Source organism: Telopea speciosissima, chromosome 10, assembly GCF_018873765.1.
Source record: "Telopea speciosissima isolate NSW1024214 ecotype Mountain lineage chromosome 10, Tspe_v1, whole genome shotgun sequence".
Classification (NCBI taxonomy): Eukaryota; Viridiplantae; Streptophyta; class Magnoliopsida; order Proteales; family Proteaceae; genus Telopea; species Telopea speciosissima.
This window is the reverse complement of record NC_057925.1, coordinates 16256257-16283452: the sequence shown is the minus strand read 5'-3', so window position 1 is coordinate 16283452 and position 27196 is coordinate 16256257. Positions and strand designations below refer to the sequence as shown.

General features: G+C 38.2%; 2 protein-coding genes across 3 annotated transcripts; one reads left to right on the top strand and one right to left on the bottom strand.

The window, feature by feature from the left end:
- The first annotated feature begins 10203 nt into the window (after positions 1-10203).
- On the top strand, positions 10204-14616 carry LOC122642977 (protein NRT1/ PTR FAMILY 5.4-like). Its single transcript, XM_043836604.1, has 4 exons — positions 10204-10279; positions 10359-10576; positions 12740-13239; positions 13497-14616. The coding sequence occupies exons 1-4, from the start codon at positions 10204-10206 to the stop codon at positions 14362-14364; spliced, it is 1662 nt and encodes a 553-aa protein (XP_043692539.1). The 3' UTR covers positions 14365-14616.
- Positions 14617-16040: 1424 nt separating this feature from the next.
- Positions 16041-20147, bottom strand: LOC122644167 (SAGA-associated factor 11). 2 transcript variants are annotated; one of them, XM_043837781.1, is made up of 4 exons: positions 20024-20147; positions 17809-17950; positions 17121-17432; positions 16041-16509 (listed from the first exon to the last, which is right to left on the bottom strand). In XM_043837781.1, the coding sequence occupies exons 2-4, from the start codon at positions 17848-17850 to the stop codon at positions 16327-16329; spliced, it is 537 nt and encodes a 178-aa protein (XP_043693716.1). In that variant the 5' UTR covers positions 17851-17950; positions 20024-20147; the 3' UTR covers positions 16041-16326. The 2 variants fall into 2 exon arrangements, with proteins under 2 accessions (XP_043693716.1, XP_043693717.1); XM_043837782.1 differs by lacking the exon at positions 20024-20147 and having other exon boundaries at positions 17121-17364; positions 17809-17945.
- Positions 20148-27196: the final 7049 nt, after the last annotated feature.

The following is a 27196-nucleotide window of genomic DNA, read 5'->3' as shown; positions in this document are numbered from 1 at the left end:
TCTCCATTTTTAGGAATCCATCTATCATTTCATATATCAACTAAGAGACCATCACCAATATGCCAAACTAGTCCTTTTTATGGACACAGACTCCTTCCAAAATACTTTTCCACCCCCAACTTGGCTGGTTACCCACCTTAGCACCAAGTAAAGAAAGGTTGGGATATAGATAGACTTCAAGAAACGAAACAGCAAACACTTCTCATCAGTCCATAACAGCCAAGCAATTTTGCATAATAGAGAACTGTTACAACAAGAAGAATCTCAATTGCCCAACCCTCATTTGTCTTTGGATTGCCATAAACCCATGAAATCCAATGCATCCTTGCTTTTCCATTCTTATCTCCCCAAAAGAAGTTTGTTGTCACTTGTCGCAGATGGTTATGATTTGAGGCGGGTAGTTTCAAATGCAAACAAGCATAGTTGGACATAGAAAAACCACCGACTTTAGCAAAACCTCCTTCCCTACATGGGAGAGAAACTTGGATTTCCAACCTTGGAGTTTATTGTCCACTCTTATTACAATATCTCGAAAGAGTAAGGATTTTGAGACCTCCAAATCCACCGGTAATCCAAGATACTTCTTAGGGCCTGAACCATATAGAATATTCAATATCCTGAAGAACCATTTTTTCCACTTAATATGTGTATTTGGTGAAAAAGTTTGACATGATTTTTGTAGATTTATGGTTTGTCCTGATGCTTTGCAATATGTTAATAAGCAGTTTCTCAATACACAAACTTCCTCAAACTTTACTTTTGAAAAAAATAAGGTTGTCATCTGTAAAATGTAAGTGTAATAGGAAGAGTCATGTTTCTCACTCTAACTGCTTGGACATCACTATTGGCTTCATGTCTCATAAAAATGCAACTCAAAGGATGAGAACATATAATAAATAAAACTTGAGATAAAGGACAACCCTGTCTCACACCACATGTTGGTATTATGTTTCCACAGAAAGCATCATTAAAAGAATACCATAAAAAACCGTGGTGAGACATGCCATAACCATCTTGACCCAATGCAAACTAAAACTCAATTTCAATAACATAGGTTGAATTAAGCTCCATTCAAGCCTATCATAGGCTTTCTTCATGTCTAGTATCAGGCCACAAATCTTTTTTTCTCTTTCTTCTTCTTCTTGATGTAATGGAAGAATTCATATGCAATAAACACATAATCTGAGATAGATATGTTAGGGATAAAACCTGACTGAAAAAGAATGGATTTGATGAGTCCAAAGATAATTTAGATGGTTTGACTAAGCAACGGTTTAGTCTCTATATTATCCTAACTTTTTCGTTCTTCAATGGCTTCCTCTCTCTTTGCTCCTCAAGCGAGCATCAATCAGGTTCTCATACAAGAACCATTCTTGTTCGCTGTAACCGCACAGATGGAATCCAATTAAGTGAGTGGATTAGGCCCAACCCGACCCTAATTGACTCTGAATTGGACCCTGAATTACATGTCATAGCAAATTATAATTGTAATTATTAAGAGATATAATGATATATAAATTATAATTGTAATTATATATATAAATATGTTCAAGCTTTGGTCTGCCATTTATGATGGGTGCACAAAGGGCATGAGGAAAGGCACACGAGCTCTTTGGAAACCTGTATACATGATCTGATTTGATAGGCTGCCTATAGAAATACTTGATCGACCGCATAAAAATTTATTCTCGTGTGTAGCACGTGGGGCCATGTCTCTCGAACAATCATAGTACAGTCACTCATCTAATATCAAATCAATCGGTAGATCTAAATATGCACTTCTCCCTTTTATTCCAATACTCATTCATCCATGAATTTCTTTCCCACTACCCCACTTTTTGTAATAGAAAGTTTCATCTCCCGCTGAAATTCTGTGATTCACTAGAACATCCAGGTATAAAGTTAAAGAGAAGAACTAACTCGACTAGAGGCAATGCTAATTGAGGGTATTCAATAGTAGGACAGAAAATAGCCGTAAAATGACAATATGAATCTATTGTCTGAGATTTCCTCCGAATCCCCAACTAGAGATGGAATTCCAGTACCTAAACAACTCCATTGAGAGCTCTGTGACCGGTTTGAGGGAGGTCCACCAATTATTGATAGGCCATTCCCCCCCCCCCCCAACCCCCACTTTTATGCGTCTCTTGATTCCTCATTCCACTAATCCGTTGTTACTCGGAGTCAAACTTTTTTTTGAAAAGAAAACTTTTCCCTTATTAGCTGGAGTACAAGTGTTCCAGTTGATCTTTAGTAAAAGCGGATTAAGTCAAAAAACATTTTTTGAATCGAAAAGTCTCAATGTCGTCGTTGAGAGAGTCGCTTTGCGAGCCCAGATTCTTGAAGTGCCTCAAAGATTAGTGCTCCAAGTGGATAGGTTTCCCTCAAAGCCAGTATCTCTGAGGCTTGCAAGTTTCAGAAAATCCACAAAATCTGCAACAACTCTAAAATCCAGAATACCACCTCCAGCTTTTTCATATGGACCAAAAAGAATGTTTAAATCCCCTCCAATGATTTTTAAATCCCCTCCAATGATCCAAGGGAGATGCAAGCCTAAGCAATCTAAATGAATTGATCCCATATAGGTCTTCTATCCCTTTTCTTGCATTTAGCATAAAGCACTGAAAAGATGCACTCCAAACCACTATTAGGAAAATGAATGGAAGTGATAATAGATTGATCACAATGAGAGACATGGTTGAGCAAAATAGATTGATTCCACATCAGCCATATATATTATAAATATATGCATTGTAATTAATACAAGGTCGGACTCAGCCTAGGCCTGGACCGGCCCTGCCAGAGCTAGGAAAAAGTAGAACCCAAGCCCGCCCTACAGGCTGAAAAACCAGGCCGAGACCCTATCTGGGCTTAGGGCGGGCTAGGATTTGCCGGCCAAATTGACACCCCTAAGAAGAACTCATCAAAATGGATGAATCCACAAGGAACTAAAACTAAGGGTGTTAATCGGTTCGGTTTCAATGTAATCGGTTCGATGCAAGACTTTTTAGGTGAAACCAAAACCGAAACGTTTATTAAACGGTTTCAGTTAGTGAAACCAAAATCATTTAGTAAACAGTTTCGGTTTCTCAATTTTTAAACGTTTCAGTGCATCAGTTTTTAAACGTTTTTAGATACTCGGTTTGTCTATTATACTAATGTATTTGAATGAATTCAACCCAATTATTTTATTACAAATTTCACATATAAAGTTCGACTAATCCATGTTTGACTCTCATTGTTTTTAAATTTAGTAGCAACCTATTGTATGAAGGCACTAATGATTAATTATTGTTATTACATATTACTAATATTTATTTCGGTTTAAACAGTTTCTTAAACGGTTTATCATTAGTTTAAACGGTTCAATTCGGTTTAAACCATTTAACTAAGGCTCTCTTTGGTATGCTTTTTATTTTTGATTTTTGCCTATTTAACAAAAATCATTTGTGAAAACCATTTTTGGTCAAAACATAAAAGTTGTTTGGTAACCACTACATAGAATAGATTGTAAACAAAGAAATATGTTTGGCACACCTATGTGCATAATAGTTTTTTGAAGTGGGTGGGTGGAGAGATGCCACCTTTACCCATCTTCCTTCTCAAAGCATAAGGGGAGTAACAATAAGTTTGATGGGATGGTGTATCTGTACCAGGGAAAGGGTGGGGAAGGAGTATCGATGTGGATATCAGCTTGGAAGCTCAGGCCATGGAGAATTTGGAGAAAGATAAAGAGTTCCTCATGGAGCAGCAGTTCTAGTCTCTGTTTATTCTTGACTCAAATGAGTATAATTTGTTGTAGGTTGTGCTTGTGTGAAAGGTTCTTCTGGCTCTTCAGACTTCTTCAGTGTCTGGAATGGTCTCCGTGACCATTCTGGCCGATTGCTCGCATCAACTTCATCTTCTTCTTCCCCTATGGTGACCGAACCTCATGGCCTTCATCTCCTCCTACTCCGGTAAGGGAAGCTCTGACCTAACCTATCTCCTTCCCCTGTTCTCTGTTAATGGCGATCGAGAGCCCCACCTCCTTACTCTCTTCTATTTTTCCTTCGAAAAAAATCCCTAAGTACAAGGTACTATCATATTCTCTGATATCTTCTTTCTTCTCTGTTCCTCAATCTTGGCCACATCCCTATGCTCTCACCATATCATCTTTTTTCTTCCTTAATTCATCTTCCTTCTCTCATCCACCCAATATCTAACGAAGCTCTAACCCACATCGTTTTTTAATCCCCAATATTAGGTGCATTTAACTCCTGAAATCATGATTGTAGCATCCCCATGTCTGGATTAAGGATTATGTGAGGGGTGTCTCGAGTTCCATAATGGAAGCTAAAGCAACCCCCATGTCTCTTCCAAGTTAAATTGTCGTATATAGGGTATTTAATCGAGTTAGGATTTTAATCTAACCGTTTCTAGTCGACGATAAGGAGTTTGAAGGTTTTTATTTGATTCTTGATGAAACGAAAGATTGCTGATATAATCTTTGGAGATCAGATGCCAAACCTTAATCCTGAAAACCAGCAAAGCCGTTTGGGAAGATGATTACCTTGGGGTCTTCAACCTTTGATCCCGTTGCCTGACTGAGTTCTTCTTCGTCTTCTTCTTCCCCTCCTGTGATTTTTTCTTCTTTATTTCCTTTCGTAAAAGAAGAAGGATCTATGGTTACAAGTTTAATTTCTAATTCAGATCTAAACTTTCTTCTTTGCTTCAATTTGTTTTCTTCATATTTTCAGCAAACAAGAGATAAAACAAACTGAATCTATTGCAGGAAAATAAGAAGATGACGGGGTGGGTAGAGTTCTAGGAAAAATAAGAAGAATGGGAAGTCGCGGTGCAACCCAATCCTTGTTTTTCAAGCTTTTAATCCTTACTTTTTTTGAATCTAAATATCTAAATAATACGAAATTCACTCTTGACAGTAATATATGTTGTATATGTACATTTATGAAAATTCTAGATGTAAAAATATGCGGAATTCACCCATGAAAGGGTATATAAGATATAAGAATAGGTGGAAATCAATATGCTACGGTCGAAGGAAGAAGAAGATGAGGGGGCGGGTGGAGTTGCAGGAAAACTAAGAAGAATGGGAAGTGACGCTGGGGGAGGAGGAGAAGAAGAAGAAGAAGAAAAAGAAGAAATTGGGAGGAGGAGAGTCGATAGTTCTAATTCAACAAGAAAATGACGTTATTACCTTTCGATTTTGGGACCTATGAGCACGTGCTCATTAAAGTCCCCGCATAATTGGTTGAAAGTGATTTTCAACCAAAAACCATAAACACCTACCTTTCAATCTATTTTTTATTTTTGGTTTTTTTCAATCTTTTTTAAAAGAAACAGGCTCCATAATGATACCAAACACAACCAAAAATGTTTTTTGAGGCAAAAATAAAAAATAAAAACTATACCAAAGATAGCCTAAATGATCTCACTTTTTTAAACCAAAATTGAACCATTTATTAAACGGTTTCATGGTTTCAATGTAAACGGCTCGGTTCGGTTTCGATCTGATTTTGACACCCCTCTCCTCAATTGCTGATCAAAGATAAACACAAGAAGAAACTGCAATATCTTCCCATGACAAAGACAATGTAGTCACACGGAACCCAACATGAGGAACATGAGAGAGTAGGATTTTCAAGAGAGTGTACATTCTCTTCTTCCCTTTTTCTTTGTCCCCACCAAAGTTTTTAATCCCAGGATCGGTCTCGGGATCGATCAAGGCCGAAACCGATCTGATATCGATCCAGATCAGTCAAAATCGGTCTGGATCGTTTAAAATTTGCAAAAAACTTGATTTTGTTGGAAAGGTCCTAGAATCGGCTAGTATCAGTCAGAAAAATATTAAAATATTAAGAAAATTTAAAAAAGAATGTAAAAAAAATGGTAATCACGCCTAATCCCTAATTTGAGCTTGTCTAATCCCTATTTTCATGTTGAGCTTACATGTCCGTCTCCTCAACCTCATCCACTATAGCCATTAAGTAAAAAAAAACTCACGTATAATTCCTAGTGAAAAACATGATAAGATCCCTTCGTTTAATCTAGCGGATTAAAGGCTCTAAATTGGAAAATCTGGATCCCTAACCACCTTAAGAAGATAAATGTTTAAAATGAATAAAACATTCCCTTAATCAATTCCCCAGTCAAAACCATAAGATTCCCCATTTTTTCTCCCGGATTTAGGCTCCCAAATCTGTGAATTGGGATTTAAAGGCTCAAACAAGGTTCCTAATCTCGTAATCCCCCATTTTCACACGCGGATTTGAGGCTAAATCTCTAAATAACGGTAAGATCAATTTTTTTATATAGAATGAGATATTCATTAATCAATTCTTGATCAAAAACAGTAAGATCCCCCTTTTTTCTCGCAGACTTGAAACTTCAAATCCCTGAATCTCGGCTTGAAAAGCTTGGGATGAAGAAAAAATATGGGTTTTAAACCCCAAAAAATGACAAGTATCGGATCGAATCGACCGATCCAGGGGATGATCCGGTAAAATCTTGCCATATCGGTCTGATCTTGGGATCGGCCTCGACTGATACCGATCCAATACGGCTGATTTTGGCCGATCCGATCCGAGATTACGAACCATGGTCCCCACTCACTCATGGCAACAAGGGAAGAAAATCTTGACGTCAGTAGGAGAGAAGAAAAAAGATCTGCACATGCTAACTCATAACCGCTTGAGCCTTTTACATAAATTTTTTTTTTTTTTTTTTTTGGTAAACAAGTATGAATTTATTAGGATAAAACATGGCGGGGAAAATGAACACATCTCACGCAACCATGGAGTGAAAATGGGCCAATCAGTCGTGCATATTAACGACAGTGCCTTCCTAGTCAAGGAGTCAGCCACGCTGTTAACCGCTCTAGCCTTTTATAGAAAAAAATTGAAACGAGAAAAACGAGTGAAAGTTTGCATAACAACCAAAGATATTGACCTAATAGGAAGTTTTTATACCAGTATAGTTCAGTTGGGGTATGATGTCTACTGTTCTGTTGCTTGGTTTGTGGGTTGATTCTAATGGACCATTAAGACATAGATAAGATCTGTTGGGGGTAACGATATCTTGTACTTCTGGATATTTCAGTAAAATTCATGTATAAGATTTAGCTATAAATATGTAGTGAGGGTTTTTTCTCTATAACAAATTTTAAGAGAGGTGTGAGGACGAGCAACTATAACGACATAAATCCTTGTGTTCATTGTTTGTGATTGTTGTTTACGAAGATGAGTACACGGAAGTGATAGAAGATGCATTTACGTACAGCAATGAAATAAAATGGAGCTGTTCCTTGTGAGGTATCTGCTGGAAATCTCTTTCGTTTGTATTTGGTAAAAGGTAGGCTAAAAGTCTTGAAAATAGTTATTTCTTAACCAAAATGAAAGCTATGGTAATAAATAGAAATTGAAGAAAGCAGACTTCTTTTGAACCAATTAAAGAAGAGATTTGTTACAGTTTTGAGATATATAGATAGAAATTTTAATGGAATATTATAGAGATATGATTTTGGAGATTTGTTAGGAAATAATAGAAGGGGTAAGTGGGTTGCCTTTATAGAATCAACATTTACTAAATGAGTTATATGGTTGAGATAGTGCCCCAAAATTTGATATGAAAACAACAATTCTAGGAATGTTCACACATGGCTCAAACTAGTGAACCACATGATGATAAGCTATGCAAGCAATGGACCTGGCTCCGGTGCAGCTGCATGTGCAACGCCAGACTCAAGGCCTGAGCTTTGACCGCCTTACCCCTACCTAAGCGCCTTGGCCCAGCAGGAGTAAGCCGGTCAAAGCGCAGCGCCTTGAGTCTGGCGTTGCACATGCAGCTCGGCTGCCCTAATGCACAGGATCTTTTTCGATAAACAATTCATAGAAGAAAGGTTTTCTATACAACAAGGACATACATTACTTTATGAGAAAAAGAATTCTTTTTGGGAGCTTGATTTATATGTCGGCGTCAGACACAAGATGGGATAAAATGACCACCCCACCCCTATGAAAAGTGGCCCTGTGCTGACACATAGGTCACATTCCAGGATAAAAAACTCTTTCCCTTACTTTATTGAATGTTTTCTTCTATGGAATTAATAATTTTGTAATTTTGACCCCCTCAATTGCATTGGTAGGCTGGATTGAGGTATTGGTGTCAGATCGTAATTGGTATTGGTCGAGGCCAATATCAAAATCCGAAAGATCTTGGATTAGGTATCAATATCGGGTCAGAGGTAAAATCATAAAAAAATCTCATTTTTTTAATGAAAAATAGAGATAAAATTGATTGATTCGGTACGATATCATTAGAGATCGATACCCATTCCGATACCGAGATCTCAATCCTTGATTGGTGGGCGGTGGGCGGCACTTTTTTTTTTTTTCATACAAAGACTATATCCCCAGAATCCATAACCCTCCAGCCCAAAGCCCCACATTGGATAGTATTCAATCTTTTGGTTTCCACTATCAACTTATCAAGACTTTACCACCATGCCAAGGGTCATATCTGTTGGGTGGCGTTCCTCCTCACGTGTGGAAGGGGATCCACTTAATTAATTTTGTGAAGGCGATTTTGAAAACTGACCTTCATTCCATCTTTTCTTTCAATCTCATTTCCCAATCTCTCACGTTTTTCTCAGTCTCTCCTTTCTCTCAATCTAATATAAAAGGCTGAGGCGGTGAGAGACAAAAACACTTCTCTCTCAAAAACACTTCTCTCTCATTTTTCCTGTTTTTATTTGTTTCCAAAACCCATATCACTGCATCGCGTACGAGCCGAGATCAAGCTTCTGTGAGAACAAATATCCGAAGGAAGGAAAGATTGAAGAAAAATAGTAAGGTTCTCTTGGGTGCTTGATATTCAGGTTATGGTGTGTGGCGGCATGGCAGCGATCTTTTGATTCAGGGAACTAGGAAAGGTATGGTTCTTTCTGTTTTGTCATTGCCAGTATTAAGGTGAGAGTGTTATTGTTCTTGTGTATCCACCTTGTTATTTGACGAGTTATTTTGTAATCCAAGAATAGGGTGTTTGGTTATTTCTCTTGAAGTTTTGGTAACCTCTAGTATTGATTAGAGAGAAGAATTGTAACCCCATTATTATTTGTATAGTGGAAGTTTTACCTGGACTAAGTCCCGTGGTTTTTTCCTTTCGCCTTGAGAGGGTTTTCCACATTAAAATTGGTGTGTGTTTTTGTGGTTTGGATTGATTTGTTTCGTTGTGTTATTACTCTGCACATATTTGGTTATCGTTGTGGATCTTCATTAACTTGCACACAGGTGGTAATTGGGTTATTTTACCTAATAATATCCTTTAAAATTAATACGATATGATACTGATACAGATCAGCACGTATCAAACAAGTTTACCCATGATTTTCCTAAAAAATTGGGGTTTTTTTTACTATTCTACCCCTAAACCATATCCGTTTCAACGAAGCTAGCGATACCGATATGGGTGATCCGATACACATATACCTCAAACCATGAAGAGATCATATAAGTAGGACTGTAAATGGATAACCGAAAATCTGAATTCGATCCGCATCCGTATCCGTTTAGGGGCATCCGTATTCGATTAGAGATATCCGGAAAAAAATCTGAATACTCCGACAAAAATCCGAATCCAAATACTTAATTATAAAAAATTAAGTAAATAAAGATCTTGAGGGTTTTTGAAGATTCAACAGGTTCTAGAATATGAGGATAAGAGAATCATGATCTAAAACTATGGATTGAGAGTGAATTGTATCCACTAGGGGGAGGAAGGTTTGGGTTACACAAAGCAGAGGTGTAAACGGATGGTCGAAAATCCGAATTCGATCTGCATCCAAATCTGTTTAGAGGTGTCCGTATTCGGCCAAAAAATATCCGAATCCGATTACATCCGATCCGTATCCGAGCTGAATCCGATTCGTTTAGAGGCATACATATAAGGTCATTTTAGTCTATTTAGCAGCACTTTTTGGTAGTTTTTCTGTAGAGTTCACCTTCAATTGATTTCCAATTGCCTTTAAAGCTTCAAGTCAAACTTAACTCCCTAACTGTCCCATTTGCAATTCCACATGTAAAATCACCATTACAAATACACTACAGATGTAGCCAAGGCTCATATAGTGTTAATTCATGCATTTCTTTGCTCTTTTCCACCGTCAAACCCTTACTTTTTCAACATTTGAACATCAAGGAAACATAAATGGAAGCAGAAATCTCTATGCATCAACAAAGAAAGCCCTCCAAGGGTGGATGGAGATCAGCCATCTTCATCATCTGTAAGTCTGAAACTTCTTTTAAATATTTTTTGTTTTTGTTTTAGGTTTCTGAAGATCTAATTAATATGTTGTTCTATAGGGGTTGAAGTTGCAGAGAGGTTTGCTTATTATGGTATGTCAGGAAACCTCATCACCTACCTAACTAATGTCCTGAAGGAGCCCACAGCAACGGCAGCCAAGAACGTCAACATCTGGTCTGGCATCGCCACTCTCCTTCCTTTAGTAGGAGCTTTCATGGCCGATTCCTACTTGGGTCGTTTCAACACCATACTCTTCTCTTCCTTCATTTATATCAAGGTGATTTCACTGATTTGGAAAATATTCTGCGAGTGTTTTTTCCTTGGTAGAAATTAAAATAAAATAAGCAACAAAATACTATGCCTAATTGAGGGTATAGTTCTAAAACTCGTCTCGACTCGGCAAGATCTCGGCTCTCGTCTCGGTTTTTTGAGAAACCGAGATGAGATGGCATACGGTACATAAAAGTGCAATATCTCACCGAAATCTCGGCGAGATCTCGGGTTGACCCATGGAAATGACCCTTCTACTATGTATTTACTTACCTAACTCGACAGAACTCGACATATCTCGACGAGATCTTAGTTCTCGGATTGATCCATGGAAATGACCAATTTACTTTGTCTTTATTTACCTCACTTGACAAAACTCTTATATGCTTGCTATGGAACACTATATGCAACATTACAGCAACACTATGTCATGGGATGACTATGTGACACTAGCGGGGACTGAATACTTGATTCAAAGTCATTTTATGTGATGATAGTTGTAACACTGTTAAATAGTTTGATATATCACTTTAACATTTTTTATTCTTATTTAAGTTGTTTAGCTATTAAATGAATATTTTGCTTGCTTTCTATTACTAAATTATGTGTAGAGTAGGGTATTTTAGTACATCATCACCTACCAACCTATGGTCCGAATTGAAACTCATATTTAGACTTTGTTTTTGCAAAATCTGATAATGTCATTGTGTTTAAATAACCTAAAATAGACTGTATACCAAATTTCAGACCCAAACTAAGTATAAAACCCACCGAGTTGAGGCTTCGAGTCGAAAAAAAAAAATGCACCAACTCGGCGAGATCTTGACTTGACTCGGTTTTTCCAGGGGCCGAGTTGGTACCAAGACCCGAGTTTTAGTACCTTCATTGAGGGTAGGCGGTTGCTCTATTGTGATCAAATAGTCACGGGTTCAAGTTTGGAAACAGTCTCTCTGTGAAAGCAAGGGTAAGACTGTATACATTGTGACCCTCCCCAAACCCCAAAGTGGCGGTAGCCTCATGCACTGAAAAACCACGATCTGACTATCATTTCTATTCCACTCTACTAATTGAAAGTAGAAAATACTTTTACATGAGTTATACCACCCATCTCACCCTATTAATGTCCACCAAGAAAGAATACCTTCTTCTGATTGAAGAACAACTGCCTCATTCATATATTGCCAAAAAAAATAAAACACTGATGTTATTCAGAAAAGGAAAAATCGTAAAGGTCGCATTATATTTCCACTTAAAATATTGCGAAAATAAAAATTTATCACAAAAGTAAACGTTCTATCACTGTCCCACCCCCCCCCCCCCTTTTTTTTTTTTTTTTTTTTTTTGAGGTGGTGAAACCTTTATCGCGTGATTCATGATTTTCAGCCTACATCGGGTGTAAAATTTTCTGTGTCGGACCTAAGGTTGTTCCATTGCAATCTAGGGTTCGAGTTGAAAAACAGCCTCTTCATGAAGCAGAAAGTGCGGTGGCAGGAGCCCCGTGTGCTGGATAGTATGCCTGTTTTTTCAATTGTACTTTACATCTTACAAGACAAACATTCAAAGATTTTCCAGCCAATAAAAATTTAAAATTTCACTTGCAAAAATGTTTGTCTGGAACCAAAAAAAAAAAAAAAATTTGAGGACCACCAGAGTTATGATGGGAGCCAATCAGCATTAGAAATGGAAACTATTTGGTGGTCACTTTTGGTTGAGAAGTTTATGAACTCTCTGATACATTCTTCCCTTTATTCACTCTACAACACAACATACAACTGTTTGATGGATTGTTACATACATGGACTCCACAATTAAGACTTATATAGCAGTTTCCAAGATGCATTTTTCATGACCCAAACCCTACACAAGGGATAAGCTCTAATAACAATTAGGGGCGAAGTTCCCCACAACGCATACGTGCGTAGCAGGTGAGAAGGTGTCAGGTCCATGGATGGAATATGAGAGGGTGTGTAAAGGAATCTACATATAAGCATTATGTACTTCTTTTTCCCTAAAAATTGTTCCCGTTTATCAATGCACACAGAATTCTCTAATTTAGAGAAGAACTGTAAATCCAGAGTACATTAAGCATAATTTTACAATAGAGTGATCATTGAACATGTTTTTATTTTTTATTTTATCAATATTTATTTTTTTATTTTTTGGGCTATAGGGACTAGTCATGTTAACCCTAACAGTTTCAATAATTCCGGCAAGATTCCGGCGACAGCTCTTCTTCTTGTCTCTTTACACTATAGCAATTGGGCAAGGTGGACACAAGCCATGTGTGCAAGCATTTGGAGCAGATCAATTTGATGAGGACAAACCAGAAGAAAAGAAAGCCAAGAGCTCCTTCTTCAATTGGTGGTATTTTGGGATATGCAGTGGTGCAGTTGCAGCAACCCTGGTGGTGATTTATCTCCAAGACAATGTAGGATGGGCAATTGGATTCGGGGTTTCAGCGGTTGCTATGGGAATGGCACTCGTCGTATTCTTATTAGGACGGAAACTGTACAGGCAACAGGTTCCCAGAGGAAGTCCCTTGACTCAGGTGGCACAGGTGTTTGTCGCGGCAGTTCGTAAGCGGAACTTGCCTGTTATGGAGTCTGGTTGTGGTTTGGCAATGGAGGTTCAGGGTACCGGCCGCAACCTTGCTTCTACCAATCAGTTCAGGTAAGGAACTAAAGATTAAGGAATAGCTGCTATGGAAAAGAGAAAAGTGATTTGCAAACACCTTAGTTTATCACTTGCAACAGAGTATACTCTTGTTTTGCTTTCCCCCTCTTTTGATAGACAAGAATACACCTAAAACATGTATTATATTGAAAAACATACCATCCAACATAAATTGCCCATCCTGAATTAGCTAACTGTGATTCTAAATGATCATAGATTAAAGTCTTCCCATCTTAAAATTCTGCAACATGCAGGTTTTTGGACAAGGCGACTATTGTTGACGATATTGATCAGTTGGGTGAGTGCAAAAACAGATGGAGACTTTGCTCAGTAACTCAAGTTGAAGAAGTGAAGCTTCTTATCCGTTTAATTCCTATTTGGTTCAGTTGCTTGATGTACGCCGTGATGTTTGCTCAAGTTGGGACTTTCTTCACCAAGCAAGGTAGCACGATGAACAGGAAAATTGGATCCAAGTTCTACGTACCTCCTGCATCCCTTTTAGTGTCTGCGAGCCTTATGATTATGTTTTTCCTACCGTTCTATGACCGGATTCTTGTTCCGGTCGCACGAAAGTTCACTGGGTTACCATCTGGAGTAACAATGCTTCAAAGGATCGGAATTGGGATGTTCCTTTCGATAATTGGAATGGTGATAGCAGCTTTAGTAGAGGCTAGAAGGCTTAGAACAGCTAGAGAGCATGGACTTGTTGATCTACCTAAGGAAACTGTGCCAATGACCATCTGGTGGTTACTTCCACAGTACATGATCTGGGGACTTGCTGATGTCTTTGCAATCGTCGGATTGCAAGAACTCTTTTACGATCAGATGCCAGATAGATTGCGCAGCTTGGGGGCTGCAGCTTGGCTTAGCATCGTAGGAGTTGGGAGTCTATTGAGCAGTGTTGTTATGTCCATTGTGCAGTCAATCAGCTCGAGATATGGAGAATCTTGGCTGGGGAACAATCTTAACAGAGCACACCTTGACTACTATTACTGGGTTCTAGCAGGGTTGAGCACACTCTGGTTTTGTGCATATGTTCTTGTGGCCAAGTTTTTCATTTACAAGAAAATTGATGCTGTTGGAAGTGATGCTGCTACAGAGGAGGATCTCATGACTCTCTAACTTGTTTGGGCCATTTAGGGCCTGTACTGGTACCAAGAATTTAAGTTAGCTCTTCGACATTTCATCCAATGGTGAAATTTCTATGCACTGAAAATGTTTTTTATGGGTAAATCTGCTGTTTATGGCTCAGTGATAGATTCTGACTTTCTTACAGACAACTTTTGTGGGATGAATTGATCAACAAGGCTGCTTGTGTGAATGGTCCCCGTCTTCATTTGATTGTTGTACCAGCGATAACTTTGTTATTCCTCAAGAAATCACTGTTTTATTATCATGGAGAGAAATCTATAAGGATCTGGGTGGCATACTTAACTAGCATTTAACTAGCATCTGGTTTTGAATCTATAAAATTGGACTAGAGACTAATTGATTTCTATTATAATTCTGTTGTGTAATCTTTCAGTTGTTTCTTTTGCGCCTATTTTTTTGTTTTTGTTTCGGTATATAGTTCTGGTGTTCTGTTAGGGAAGAATTCAGAGCATGGTTTCAATCTGGAGACAGCCTCAACATTTAACCAGTTACCTCTGTAAATTAATGCATGATCGATCTAAATGTCCCAGAAGCCATAGCTAGTCACAGTTTGTTGTACTTTTAAGTGGCTCAGGATCCTCTAGACCATACTCTGTGTACTGCTTGTAGACCACTGCTTTAACCAGTGAAGTCTGTAAGTAGTGCAAGATCCCCAAGTTTATTTAATCAAAATCTCCAAAAAAATGATAGATTTTGAAAAATCTGTGCTGCTTCCTGATTCCAATTTTTGGAATCTTAACAAATTCCAATCAGATTGTGGATCCGAATAGGTGGAGGATGATCCCATATCCACTCCCTATGACTTGAAACATAATAAGGACTGGTCTTAAGACCTCAAGCTTGGATTAGAAATCAGTTCAAGCATCTACCTCACCAGAACATTGCATTTTAACATAAAGCTTACTATGATTACATTTTGGTATTGTAAACCAACCCCTCTTATTGTATCTGCTCTCCTCTCACTCTATCTCTATGTTTATAAATTGTATTACGTTGTTGAAAACAACAACTACCCATTTGTGTTCTACCCCATCCCCTGTTTGGAGACAAAATCATGCTCATGACAGTCGAATTGGTTCTTAATTATGCCCAGTAAATTAACAAACTGGTTTAAGTTTTTAGTTCACAGGAGTGGAGTTGAATGAATAACTCAATCCAACACACCCCAGATTCTACCCCCACCCCCAAAAGAATGATTAGGACAGAACACCCAGTTTATTAAGACCTTGGTTTCTTTTTTTGGTAAAGATTATTATGACCTTACAGTGTGAAAAAATCTCCATGACTAGAGCCATTCAAAGGCCCAATCAATCGGTATTGTACTACAATGCATGTCAAACACTGAAATTTTGGTGTTTTGGGAAAGAATGTTGTCTTGAGCATCCAAGCAAAGAGGTTCCTTCTACAGTAATAGTTCATAGAGCTCTATGGCAGCCTAGACTCTTGAGAGTTTCAAAACTGGCTCAACTTAAACAGTTGTCTAACCATACTCAGAGCATGACAAAACTTTAGGTCTATCCCAGAACCAAACAGCCACAGCTTCAAACTCATCATGGGCTTGGTTATAGACACAAACATGCCACGCTATGTAGATCAGGACCCAACACATGCTGGACATTTTACAAATAGCAAAAATAAAGTAATGTTAACTCAGTTTTAGGTACTCCTCTGATTGGCACTGTTCATTTGTAATATTCCAAAGTCAAGCTTAACAACAATGAGGCCATGCTACTAAACAAATAGAGATTTTGATTAACTTACCCTTTCATCATTTCACAAGGCCAAACAAGTCACAAAGGCAAAGAGATGAAGTAAGTTTATATTTTCCCATTCGCAGACACAAAATATTCACGAACACCACACCAATGTCGTATGTACTTAGGATGCTCACTCACTGTTGATGGTCGAAAGATCACTGTTCCTCGGAACACTTCATGTCTCTTCAAAAGTGCTCTCCACAAAGTCCTCACCTGTAACACCAGTTGTTCCGTTTACAACCCGGTTTACGCTATGGGAATTGGAGTAGGGAGAGTATGCTGGAACTGGGCTGCTGCGTGAGTATCGGTTCTGTGCAGCTGTGCTACTTCTTGTTGTCTTGAGCCGAGCCTTTCGACCCTGAAACACAAAAGTTTGATAGATAAGAAAAAAAAATGTCTTGGGGAAACTATCAAAAATAAAACATAACATGCTCCACACAAAATTCTGTATGGTGCATGCATCTCCATAGCACACATAAGAACCATACTGACAAGAAATTAAGGACTGTAGGAAAAGTATCACGTGAGCCATGTACTGAACACAAACGGAGCAGTACAGACCAGATTTTCCTTTCTTATGAAAATATGTAATACAATGTTGGGAAAAGACTCAACCATCATCCTGTTTCTAACATAGTATACTTATGGAGATTATCTGGAACACCCCCAAGGAGTCTCCACCATGGCTGGGATCAGTTACTGATCCCAGCCATCTGTCTTCTTTTCTTTCTCTATCAGCCCAGAAAAAAAAAAAAAAAAACTTTATTTATCAATCCAAAAACTCAGGTAGAATACCACATCTAGGGGGAGGGGACAGCCACCACACTTGAGCCAAATTAAAACGAAGGGCTGACCCCAGCCATCTGCTGAACAGACATTTTATTGAACTATCAGAGAAGTCCTAGTAAAGAATGAGTCTAATTTTAAAAACGAAATGGATTGGGAAATAGGAGGCTCAAGAAAAACCACCTTGCCCATGCACTTCTCCAAATGAGGAGCAAACCTTCCAGCCATGATTGCCCGCCCACAGTTCATGCACTCAAATACTTCATTGGCAATGGCAGGATGAGTTTGGCCGAATATGTCGACAACATACTTGCTATTTGCTTCACCACTATTACTAGGATCAGCTACCATCACTCGAGCTTGTGTTGACAGCCTCAACTCTTCTTCTTCTTCTTCTAGATTACGATCAAGACCCAACCTAGCTATCCTGTGGCACTCAGATGCAACATCAACAATTATGGAGTCCAGAAGGCCCGCCAAAAAATGAGATGACAACTGCAATAAAAACCCCAACAAAAGCAGAGGAGAAGGATGAGTATCCATGCGTAAACAAGGAATACAAAAATTAATTTAGAAATTTTGTGATCAGCCAGCAAATCTTCTTCCCTTCCCTCTTGCCTGATTTAAGAATCCTACAAAACCAAAACCAGGGATGCACTTGGGGCCAGGGTGATTTGGGCATTTGATGAATTTTGAATGGGTCCAGGCCTTGATATATTTCAAATTCAACCTTGAATTTCTATGGGCCAACAGAAGATGCATGACTACCCAAGGCTAAAACTTTGGGAGTTCCCAACCCAAAAATCATTTACAGAAAAGAGGCGAAAATGTAGAATTACATCATGATCCTGAGCTTAAATGGACAAGTTACCTGAGAATGAGCAGATGCATTATCATCATTCGGGGCTGACATGATTGTAGGAGTAAGTTAGAAACCAAGTATGACACCTACTTCTTGGAAAAGCTTCACTTGGAGGCTATTGTTTTATGTTTCCACAAACTTTTTGTTAAACCTAGAAAATGGGACACGATGTAAACAAAACAACAGACAATAAATTTTAAACTTAAAACTGAATACACAAGGACATGAAGAGAAAAAGAACCCAGAATTTACAACTGATCAGCACAGCTGACTTGCAGTCATGACTGAAAGATACAATTCTAAAATGCCTATGTATGTGCCTACTTTCAGTATTATATGATGGATTAGGATTTGGGCAAGGCCAAAAAGGATATAGAAGTACTTTTTGTTTTATGGCAGCCATCTATTGAGATCTACAAGAATTACCTAGTAAAGACCATAGAATAATACTAAACACCACGACTTCCTACTTTACCATCACCAGAACAACTATATTCTTCTCCACAGGACTAGAGCTTCTAGGTCTTCTCTCCCTAACCCAAGACTTGGATATCCAAAACACTAATTTTCCAGAGGAAACAAGCTTCCTACACACATTGATACCTTAATGCTTGTGTGGCATCAAAAGGGAACCCTAGAACATCTCTATCACTGAGACCTAGGAATTTTGTTATCTGTTAGCATATATGAATAGAACATTCCAACTAGAAATGATTCCTTATTTCAGGTCAGCTCACCTCTTGGTCTAAGGCAATGCTGAACTCTCAAACAGCATCTTTACAGGTCCATACTTCTAGACGGTTGCATGACAAAACAGGAAAGGAACATGAGCGCATTAGATCTTGTAAGGGCTTTAGGACAAACAATGAAGCGATACACGTATAAAAAAAATCCTTTTTCTATATTTTGGATATGTTAGGAAACCCCTATTGGTGCTCTAGTGAAGATCAAAAAGGATAGGTCAAGTTGATATGCATTAAGAGATGAGTAAAAAAGCAGTTAATCAAGACTACCAGAGAACTCATTGCCATTAATGATGTTGAAAAGAATGTTGTCAGACGTGTCTAAGTAGAGATAGAAGTCAATATTTAATATCATGGTATACGGTTTGGAGGAGTTCATTGGTTACCAGCACGGCATTGGTATTATGGCATGCGGAACAAATGCAGTCTCAAGAAGGGAAAGCATTCTAACCAGGAAGGGAAGAAACTGAGAACTTATGACAGTATAATAAAATGAAGGTGTATAGGTCAGACTGGAAGCATATCCTTAACCTATCTGATAATTTACAATAGTTTTTTGTTTGAATGATTGAAAAGAGTAGCTCATCATATTATAGTTAAAGATTAACATTATTTATTTATATGATGGTTGCACTGTTATGGTTGATGGCTGGAATTCTACTGCGCTGCTGCAACACAACATCTGATCCTTATGTTATAACCCATATAATTGTAAAATTTTCACTCCCCAAATTTCCACTAGGTAACCAGTACCCCAACCCCTCCTCACCCCAAAAAAAGAAAATAAAAATAAAGGAAAATAATTTGAAAGCAACTCTTCCAATTTTACTTCTCAAGCTGAGAACTAATCAAAACCAAGTGCACTACATTGTTCAGAGAAAATTGATCCAATTACTTATCATAACCATATAGAAAACCTCAAACACATCTCAAAAACCATTTTATTAACCATCATCATTGAATCTTTAATCATATATTTATAATGAATAGTAAACCAATCACAAGCATAAGCCAAAGACCGAACCACCTCCATAAACGAAAATGAAAATAGAAAAGAAAAAAAATTCAAAACCAGTCCCAAAAGCCTGAGAAAACAATTCAAATGCTATTTATTAAAAAGAAAGTAAAGCAAACCCATCAAATTTCTGCCATATATGTTCCAAGCTCTGAAAACCCACATTGTAAAAACCGATCTCAGGTCAAGAACACAGCATCTACGAATAGATTGAGCAGAAACCCTGGAAAACTTTACGAGCAAAAACAAATAGCAAAGATAACTGAGCAAAAGTCAAGACAAAAAGGGCAACAAAAGAAACAAATTGAAAAAAGTCTGTAATTGCTTGATTAATTCAGATTTAAGCAGGAAAAGAAGCATGACATCACTTACAAGAAACGGAGCTTTTTTGAACTAGTTATAATCTAATAAACAATATTCTATCTCGGAAGTCGAAACCACAAAAAGAGAAAGAGAATCGCCTTACTTGATTAGGCGCTCAGATAATTGTCACTGTAAATGAGTGCCTGGGCTCCAGAAATTGCCTTCCAGGGGCCGAACTATTACGCAAGAAGAAGGTAAAATTCGAGAGAGAGAAAGAGATGGAGATCAGCGAAGAGAATTTGTCCAAATCCAAAGCCTTAGAGGGGTAAATCTGACCGTTAGATATTAAGAGAATGGTCCACATGTCCAATAAGCAACATATCAGAGTCTAGACCCAAATTCATTTATGTATCCTCATGTAGGGATATATCATGGATCCTCTAAGGGTGTCAATTTTGGACCAAAATCGGGAACTGGATTAGAACCGCCTGCTAGGAACCAGAACTGTCCCATCCAAATGTATCAATTAGTTATTGGTCCGATTCTAGATCTACCAATTAGGAACCGTTGAAACCGGTAGAACTAGAACAAATTCACATCCTAACCCTATATATTATATAATTCTTAAGACTCAAGGTCATGAGAGTTAAGGTCAAACCTTTTATTTTTTACTTTTTTGATCTTTCAATTTTTACACCTTAACGCTGGAACTGTTAAAGAACCGAACCGATAGCCCAGAACTGAACCAATTGACACCCCTTTCCTCCTACCAAGAAAAAAGAAGACATATCATGTCTTCAATTTTTTTTTTTTTTCGTTGTTTAGAGGAAAGTTCTCTCCGAGGGAATATACTATCCATGTCTAGAGACTGAGGGGGCGAAATGATCACTCCACCCCCCATGAAAGGCGAAAATCCCACCCCAATGTGCCAACTCGCATACTTTCATTGGCCCCCCCACACCTGCAAGGGCTACACTCCCCCAAAGAGAACGTTGACGTTTCGTGCTACACAGTATATGGTTGGGTAATTAACTTACGTGTAACGCGCATCGGATGGTTGGAGCTGTCCTTGGGGTGTGTGTGCAAGACAGCTCCATCCGTCAGACGTGTGTTGCATTCACTGATGTATTGGAGAGGATCTGGACTCGGGGCTGGGTTAGAGGCTTGAAAAGGCCAGACACAAGATGGACTACAAAAAGTCTTTGTCTATTTTAGAATCTTCGTTTTTTTAATAATTTATGAATCTGGTTTTTCTGGAGGTATTCCTCCACGGTGTTTTAGACAAGCAACTCTTTTTGTCACGTGACAAATTTGAATAAACTTAAATTTGTGGACGGGTAGATCTATTTTCCCAGCCCAAATCTCAAGTTTCAGCCCAATTGGAATTTGATTGATAGGAAAAATATATTGATGGGCAAGCGATTGTTGTCTGGTAGTATAGCACTTGCACTAGTGTGGGGACCAATGAAAGCACATAAAGGGGCATCAATGTAAATGCAATTTTTTATTTCATGGAGGGTAGGACGGTACTTTCTCACACTCTTATGTTTGGATACAAGAGCTATGTGAACAGGTAACCTTCTTTTTCCCTATATTGAAAAACTACGAACCACCAAAAGGTTGTTTTATGGGCTACCGAATTAGTTATGCAATATGCATAGACATACATTGAAAGATATCCCATTACAAAGGAAGCCAAATGGTTGAATTTGGTTCTAAAATTTTTAAAAATGTCAAATCACCCTTCCAAATGACAAAATTACCCATGTTTATCTTAGATACTCTCTATACATACCCGTCCACAAACCCTTTTTTGCCATAAATTATGAGATACATTATTGAATCTTCCTAAGAAAAAAAACCATAAAATAAACAAACACACAATACATGAAATTCCACATAAATTATTACATGTAGAAACCAATAGGGCTTTTGAGTTTCCAATGAGGGTTTGGCCTAGTTGATTTGGGCCCTTGGGTTTGAAGGTAGGATTAGGGATGGGCTTTGATAATGGGCTTAGTTCTTTGTTTTATTTTATTTTTTGACTGCAGGGCCTAAAATACTTGTACCATATATATAGTTACATTCCTATCCTTAATTAGGTGGTGAATGGTGACAAATATCCACTTAACCCATAGGCTCCGTTTGGTTGCAAGGAAAATTAAAGGGAAGGGAAGTGATATTTTTATAATTGTTACCTCATATTTATGTTTTTAATTCCAAATCATTCCTTATTTGGTTATTAAATTTCACTTTACTTTACATCTAATTCCCTAAATTTAAAAATAAAATAAAAATGAAATTTCATAAGTAGCATTATTTAATATAAAAATAAATTTAAATAATTTATACAATCATGTTAGATAATGATTACAAAAACATCATTTTTAATTTTGAAAGAACTTCACTTCCCTACTCTTTAATTTCATATGCAACCAAATGGAGGCTGACCTCACCATCTAACCAAATGGAATAAAAACTTTTGCCAAATAAAATCTTCACCCTTAACCTCCAAAAGAGGGTTGTGTAAGGTGTGTAAATAGGTAAAATTTTGTAGTCTATTATTGTAAACACATAGTAGTCACCACTAGCCTGAATTGTATCAAGGTAAACAGACACATCATGTTATACCCGCACTTGGGATCATAATTAATTATTATTTCTTTCTCGTGACGTGTAGTTACCACTGCCATGTATGCTGGTGACTTATTCTCGCTGATGGTCAAACCCAGCTACAAAATCATTGACCAAAGTACGGGTTTGTCTGTGGAGAAAAGATTCTTCAACCGACAGTGGGGGAAATTCATCGATGGCAACTTTGTCGACTATCCTCCAAGTACTAACCCGGGAAGCGAAGAATTCCGGAGAAAGAATTCCGGAGCGTCACCTCATTTGGACACTTCGTTCAGTGACGAACTTGGTATTCCTGTGGTGAAACTAGTCGGGGTTATGGGGGACAAACCATGACGGCTAAGAAGTAAGTTCCTAACCCTTTGTTTTGTTTGTTCACCTTTTTTCTTGATGTCCTCGAAGTGCGAGTCAGATTTAGAACCGCTTAGGCCATTTTAACCGTTTGTAAAATACTTTATTGTGGGTCCCACTTACCTTGGAAAACGTATGAAGGACTTGTATCCTATTATCATGTGGATCCCACCCTTTAATAGACTCATTTTTCTATTAGGACCAATGGGTTTACCCATTTAATCTATTTGATCCAAAATGGGTTTTAACCTATTTTGCTACCCAGCCAAACGGACTCTAAGTCCCATGTACCATAAATAGAACTATGGGCATTCATTGTTCTTATCTCCTCCCATCTACCCTAAAACGTGGAAGAGAGCAAGAAGGAAGGAGAATAGGAGGAAGGAGAGTGGAAAGGCTTGGCTGGAAGCTTGAGACCCCACCTCTTGGAGCCCTCAACGTGGAGTTCCTTTGTCTTGGTTAAGTAAGCCATTAAACTCTCTTCCCTTCTTCTATTTTTGGGTTTTGGGAACTTGGGAGATGGGAAAACTTTGACCTAGGGTTCTACTTGGAACCCAAGGATCGATTGGAACCTTTAGTCTATGCTATTGTGGAGTCGTTACACTCCATTGTTAACCCTAAAACTCACCATCTCATCCTACTTGAAAGACTTAGAGTTGCTACCCTATTATGCCTTAGATTAGGTTCTTCTTGGATTTCTCCTCTTAAATCCTTTGGGTTATATGGACTTAATGAGATCTTAGGTGTAAAATCCGCAATAAATTTAAAATTTTGAAACTTGTGTGATTTCAGGTTCTAGTCCTGTGTCGATGCTTGCTTCAATGTTATGGGCTGCATCGATCGAGGTACTAGACCAACCATCTGACACACCTATGGAGGATTCCGGGGAGGAGTCTTCTCAACCTGCCCTTCTAGAGTCAGAGAACCCTGGTGGGGTCCCGCATCTGAGCTACTTGTGTCAGATATGCTACCTAGAGGGGATTCGGAACCTATCCCTTAACTAACTTATTGTAAGTATGAACTTATTTGTGTATTCATATGTCGATTATATGACTAATTAGACTTTTAGGAGTATTCTGGTCATTTTATCCCTGTGGGACCTACATCCCCAGTGGAGATTTCAATTTCAAGTAATTATCCGTACCCAGTTTACCCATGATGTCATATGACATCATCCTATAGTTAGATTAAGGTAATAAGTACAAAATTCTGGTTAAAAACAATTTTAAACATTAGTTTTAAAAACTGATTTTACATTAAAAGACCAAATATGCCTTAAGTAACTTAACCACTATAAATAGAAACCAACTTCACTATTCATTAGTCTAAGAAGTTAGAAATCAGATTTAGAAATATTTATGACTCAAATTACTGTCCTACCCCTTAGTGCTTAAGTGATATATATACATAACCTTTTACTATTTTTACTTCTCAATCCTACCTAGACATAAGGAGAATCGAAACTTCAGTCTTAAGATAATTTTGGGGAGAAAATAGAGAAGGGAAGAAAGGAAAGGAGAACTAGACTTGGGAAGCATCGAATTGGGTCTTAGTTGAAACTGAAAATCCTCAATTGAGAAGTTTGGAGCTGAAATTGAAGGCTGCACTTCCAATCCTTACTGCTACATATCTAGGTAAGCTTTGATTCTTGCAGTCCACATCTCTTCTTGCCTATTTCTTACCTAATTTTCCCCAAGATTGCAACCTATATGTTGCTGCCATTAAAGCTTGCTGACTTAAGCTTATACCATAGGAAATTCACTTACACAACCTGAAATTAGGTCAATTTTATTTAGTTATACCTGAAATTTCAGGGCTGTTTATCTGCTGAATCCAATTTCAGGTTCCATGAACCAATTTATAAGCCTAAATTATTAATTTGAGAAGTAATTAACCTAAATCCATAATTTTAGTATTTAGATCTGAAATTCAACAAATTAGTGAAATGACCCACCTTAATTATTATCTGAAATCAGAAATTGGGACTGTGCATGTTAAGATCTACCCATTTAAAGTAAAACCCCCAATTCCACCCCTTGAACCGGACAACCGGTTCAGCCATTTGTGACCAAAATGCCCCTGATGCCTTTGACTGATCTTTGCATCTCTGGCTATGCTCTAACCTCCAAACATTGCTGATTTTCTGCTGATAGGGACTGTTTCTAGTTTGTTCTTGCTGGTTTGTCTGTTTTGCTGGGCTATTTTGGAGGGTAATCATTTAGACCTTATCTACAAAGACAGGTAAGGGAATTCTGACTTTAATTTTGGAGTGTTTATCATCCTAATTTGTTTATGTTCTGAATGCCATACCATACATCATCGAAATTATCATGTTCATATAGTTTATTAACTTTAATTTTTTGCATTAGAATCTGCATGTGATTTAGGTTGCACTAGCATCTTGCATTTGCACTGATATTACTTGTTACTGATTTCTATTATTGGAAAAGCACTGTTCTAATTAAATTCAGCTATACATATATGTGTTACCATGCATAGATTGCATTGGGCTAGGCTATTTTATCATAATCCAGTATTACGCCCCTTACCAACAGGGGGTAAGGTGTTAGATAACCCGTGGTACAGCCGAAGGGTATGCCGGGGTACCATTCACTGTCCCATGTTAGCGTGTGTACTCCGCTGTGGGAATAAACAGTAGGGTTGGTCATTGAAGGTCTGTTGGGTTAGCTGCATGGTGATATGCTTTCCTGGTGGGTCCTCACCGTGGTTGAATGGTTTCGCTCGGGTGACCGATGTCTGGAGCTGCCTGGTGTCATATTTTTCGGTTGGTCATTGGGGGTCTGTTGGGCTAGCTGCCTTGTGTCATGCTTTCCTGGTAGGTTCTCTTCGAGGTTAGCATCTACCACAGTAGTACTTATATCACATGTGACTTAGTATCCATGTTAGGACATGCTACTTAGGACATTCATCATAATTGCTGCGATATATTTGCATGTATTCCCTTATTGGGCTCAGTTGAGAGCTCACCCCTCGTGATCACTCTATTTTTACAGATGAGGCTTCTATCGCTGCTGCTTGTGTTCCTATGGGAACTGCTTCTGTTCAGGATTCTCCTGTTGATCACAGAGCTGATACTTATATTCTGGTGGAGCACGATGTGTCGTGCTCCTACGACGACTGCTCATTCTCTTGATCTCTCAGACCGATCAGGCTCCAACCTTCCTTTTGTTTATATTACTTTTTGTAGTACTTATGTTTATAACTTTTTTGGCTTAGTTAGTGTTACACCTTCTGTGAACTAACTGTGTAACCCTGATGTAAAAGCATGTTCATATATATATATATATAAATACAACTGTTATTACTAGTTTCCTTTAATTACTATCTTATTTCATATTAAATTGCTTCCGTTACTCTTGATTTAATTATATTATGACTGAAACTACGAATAGAGAACTGCATGGTGATCTTGGTTGGATGTCAAGGACATCCTGGCACACTTGGCCTTTATGAATCGGGCCGGGGTATGACATTTAAGTGGTATCAGAGCATGCCACACTCTTTTTCTATTCGCAGTCAAATTCATGATTGGCAGCTATTGAACTCATTGACCTGAAGGTGAGTTCAACTTAGGATTAATTAAAAACCTCAACTAAAAGCTACCAAGTAAAAATAAATGGAAATTGACTGTAGACTATGACATAAAGAAAAAACTTCTATTATATAGATCCGTGTTTATACAAAAATTTCAGCGCATAGGCCGATCTGGTTACATCAAGTTGATATAGGTTAAGCTGAGGACCATAGTCCTTACAAAGTATAAAAGAAAATTACATATAAGTTAAGACCTAGTCTAGACTGGTAAGCTATAATAGTAGCATCGGATAGTCACTGTGGTTGTGGGCCCTGTCCTGAAAAGTGTGACCTCCACTCTGACAGCTGGGTCTCCACTGCACTCATCCTTCCACCCAACTTGGAAAAACCCTGTTGCATGGTCCTCTCCATGCTCTCTAATCTGCTGAACAGCTGTGCCCATGTGGTACTATCACCTATGTACTCTGGAGCAGCTGAAGAAGAAGAGGCACCTGGATGCCCAAATGATGCTGCAGGCGGAGACACTGGTGGGCGATCAATATACTGTGGCACTGGGACCTCGCCCTCGGGCTGCAGCCATTATAGGTCAAGCTGCAATAAAAACAAAAAAAAAATAATTTAGATAATGAGTGTAAAATCAGTAAAATGTAAAACAAAGTGTATTTCTTCATGCGTGCTCATATATGGGACAACAGCCCATATGTAAGCATGCATTGACCAAGAATACAGCAAGTATGTAGTCTAGTCAAGTGTAGAAAAATATATATAAGTATACATGTTATCTTTGTGTATGAGTACA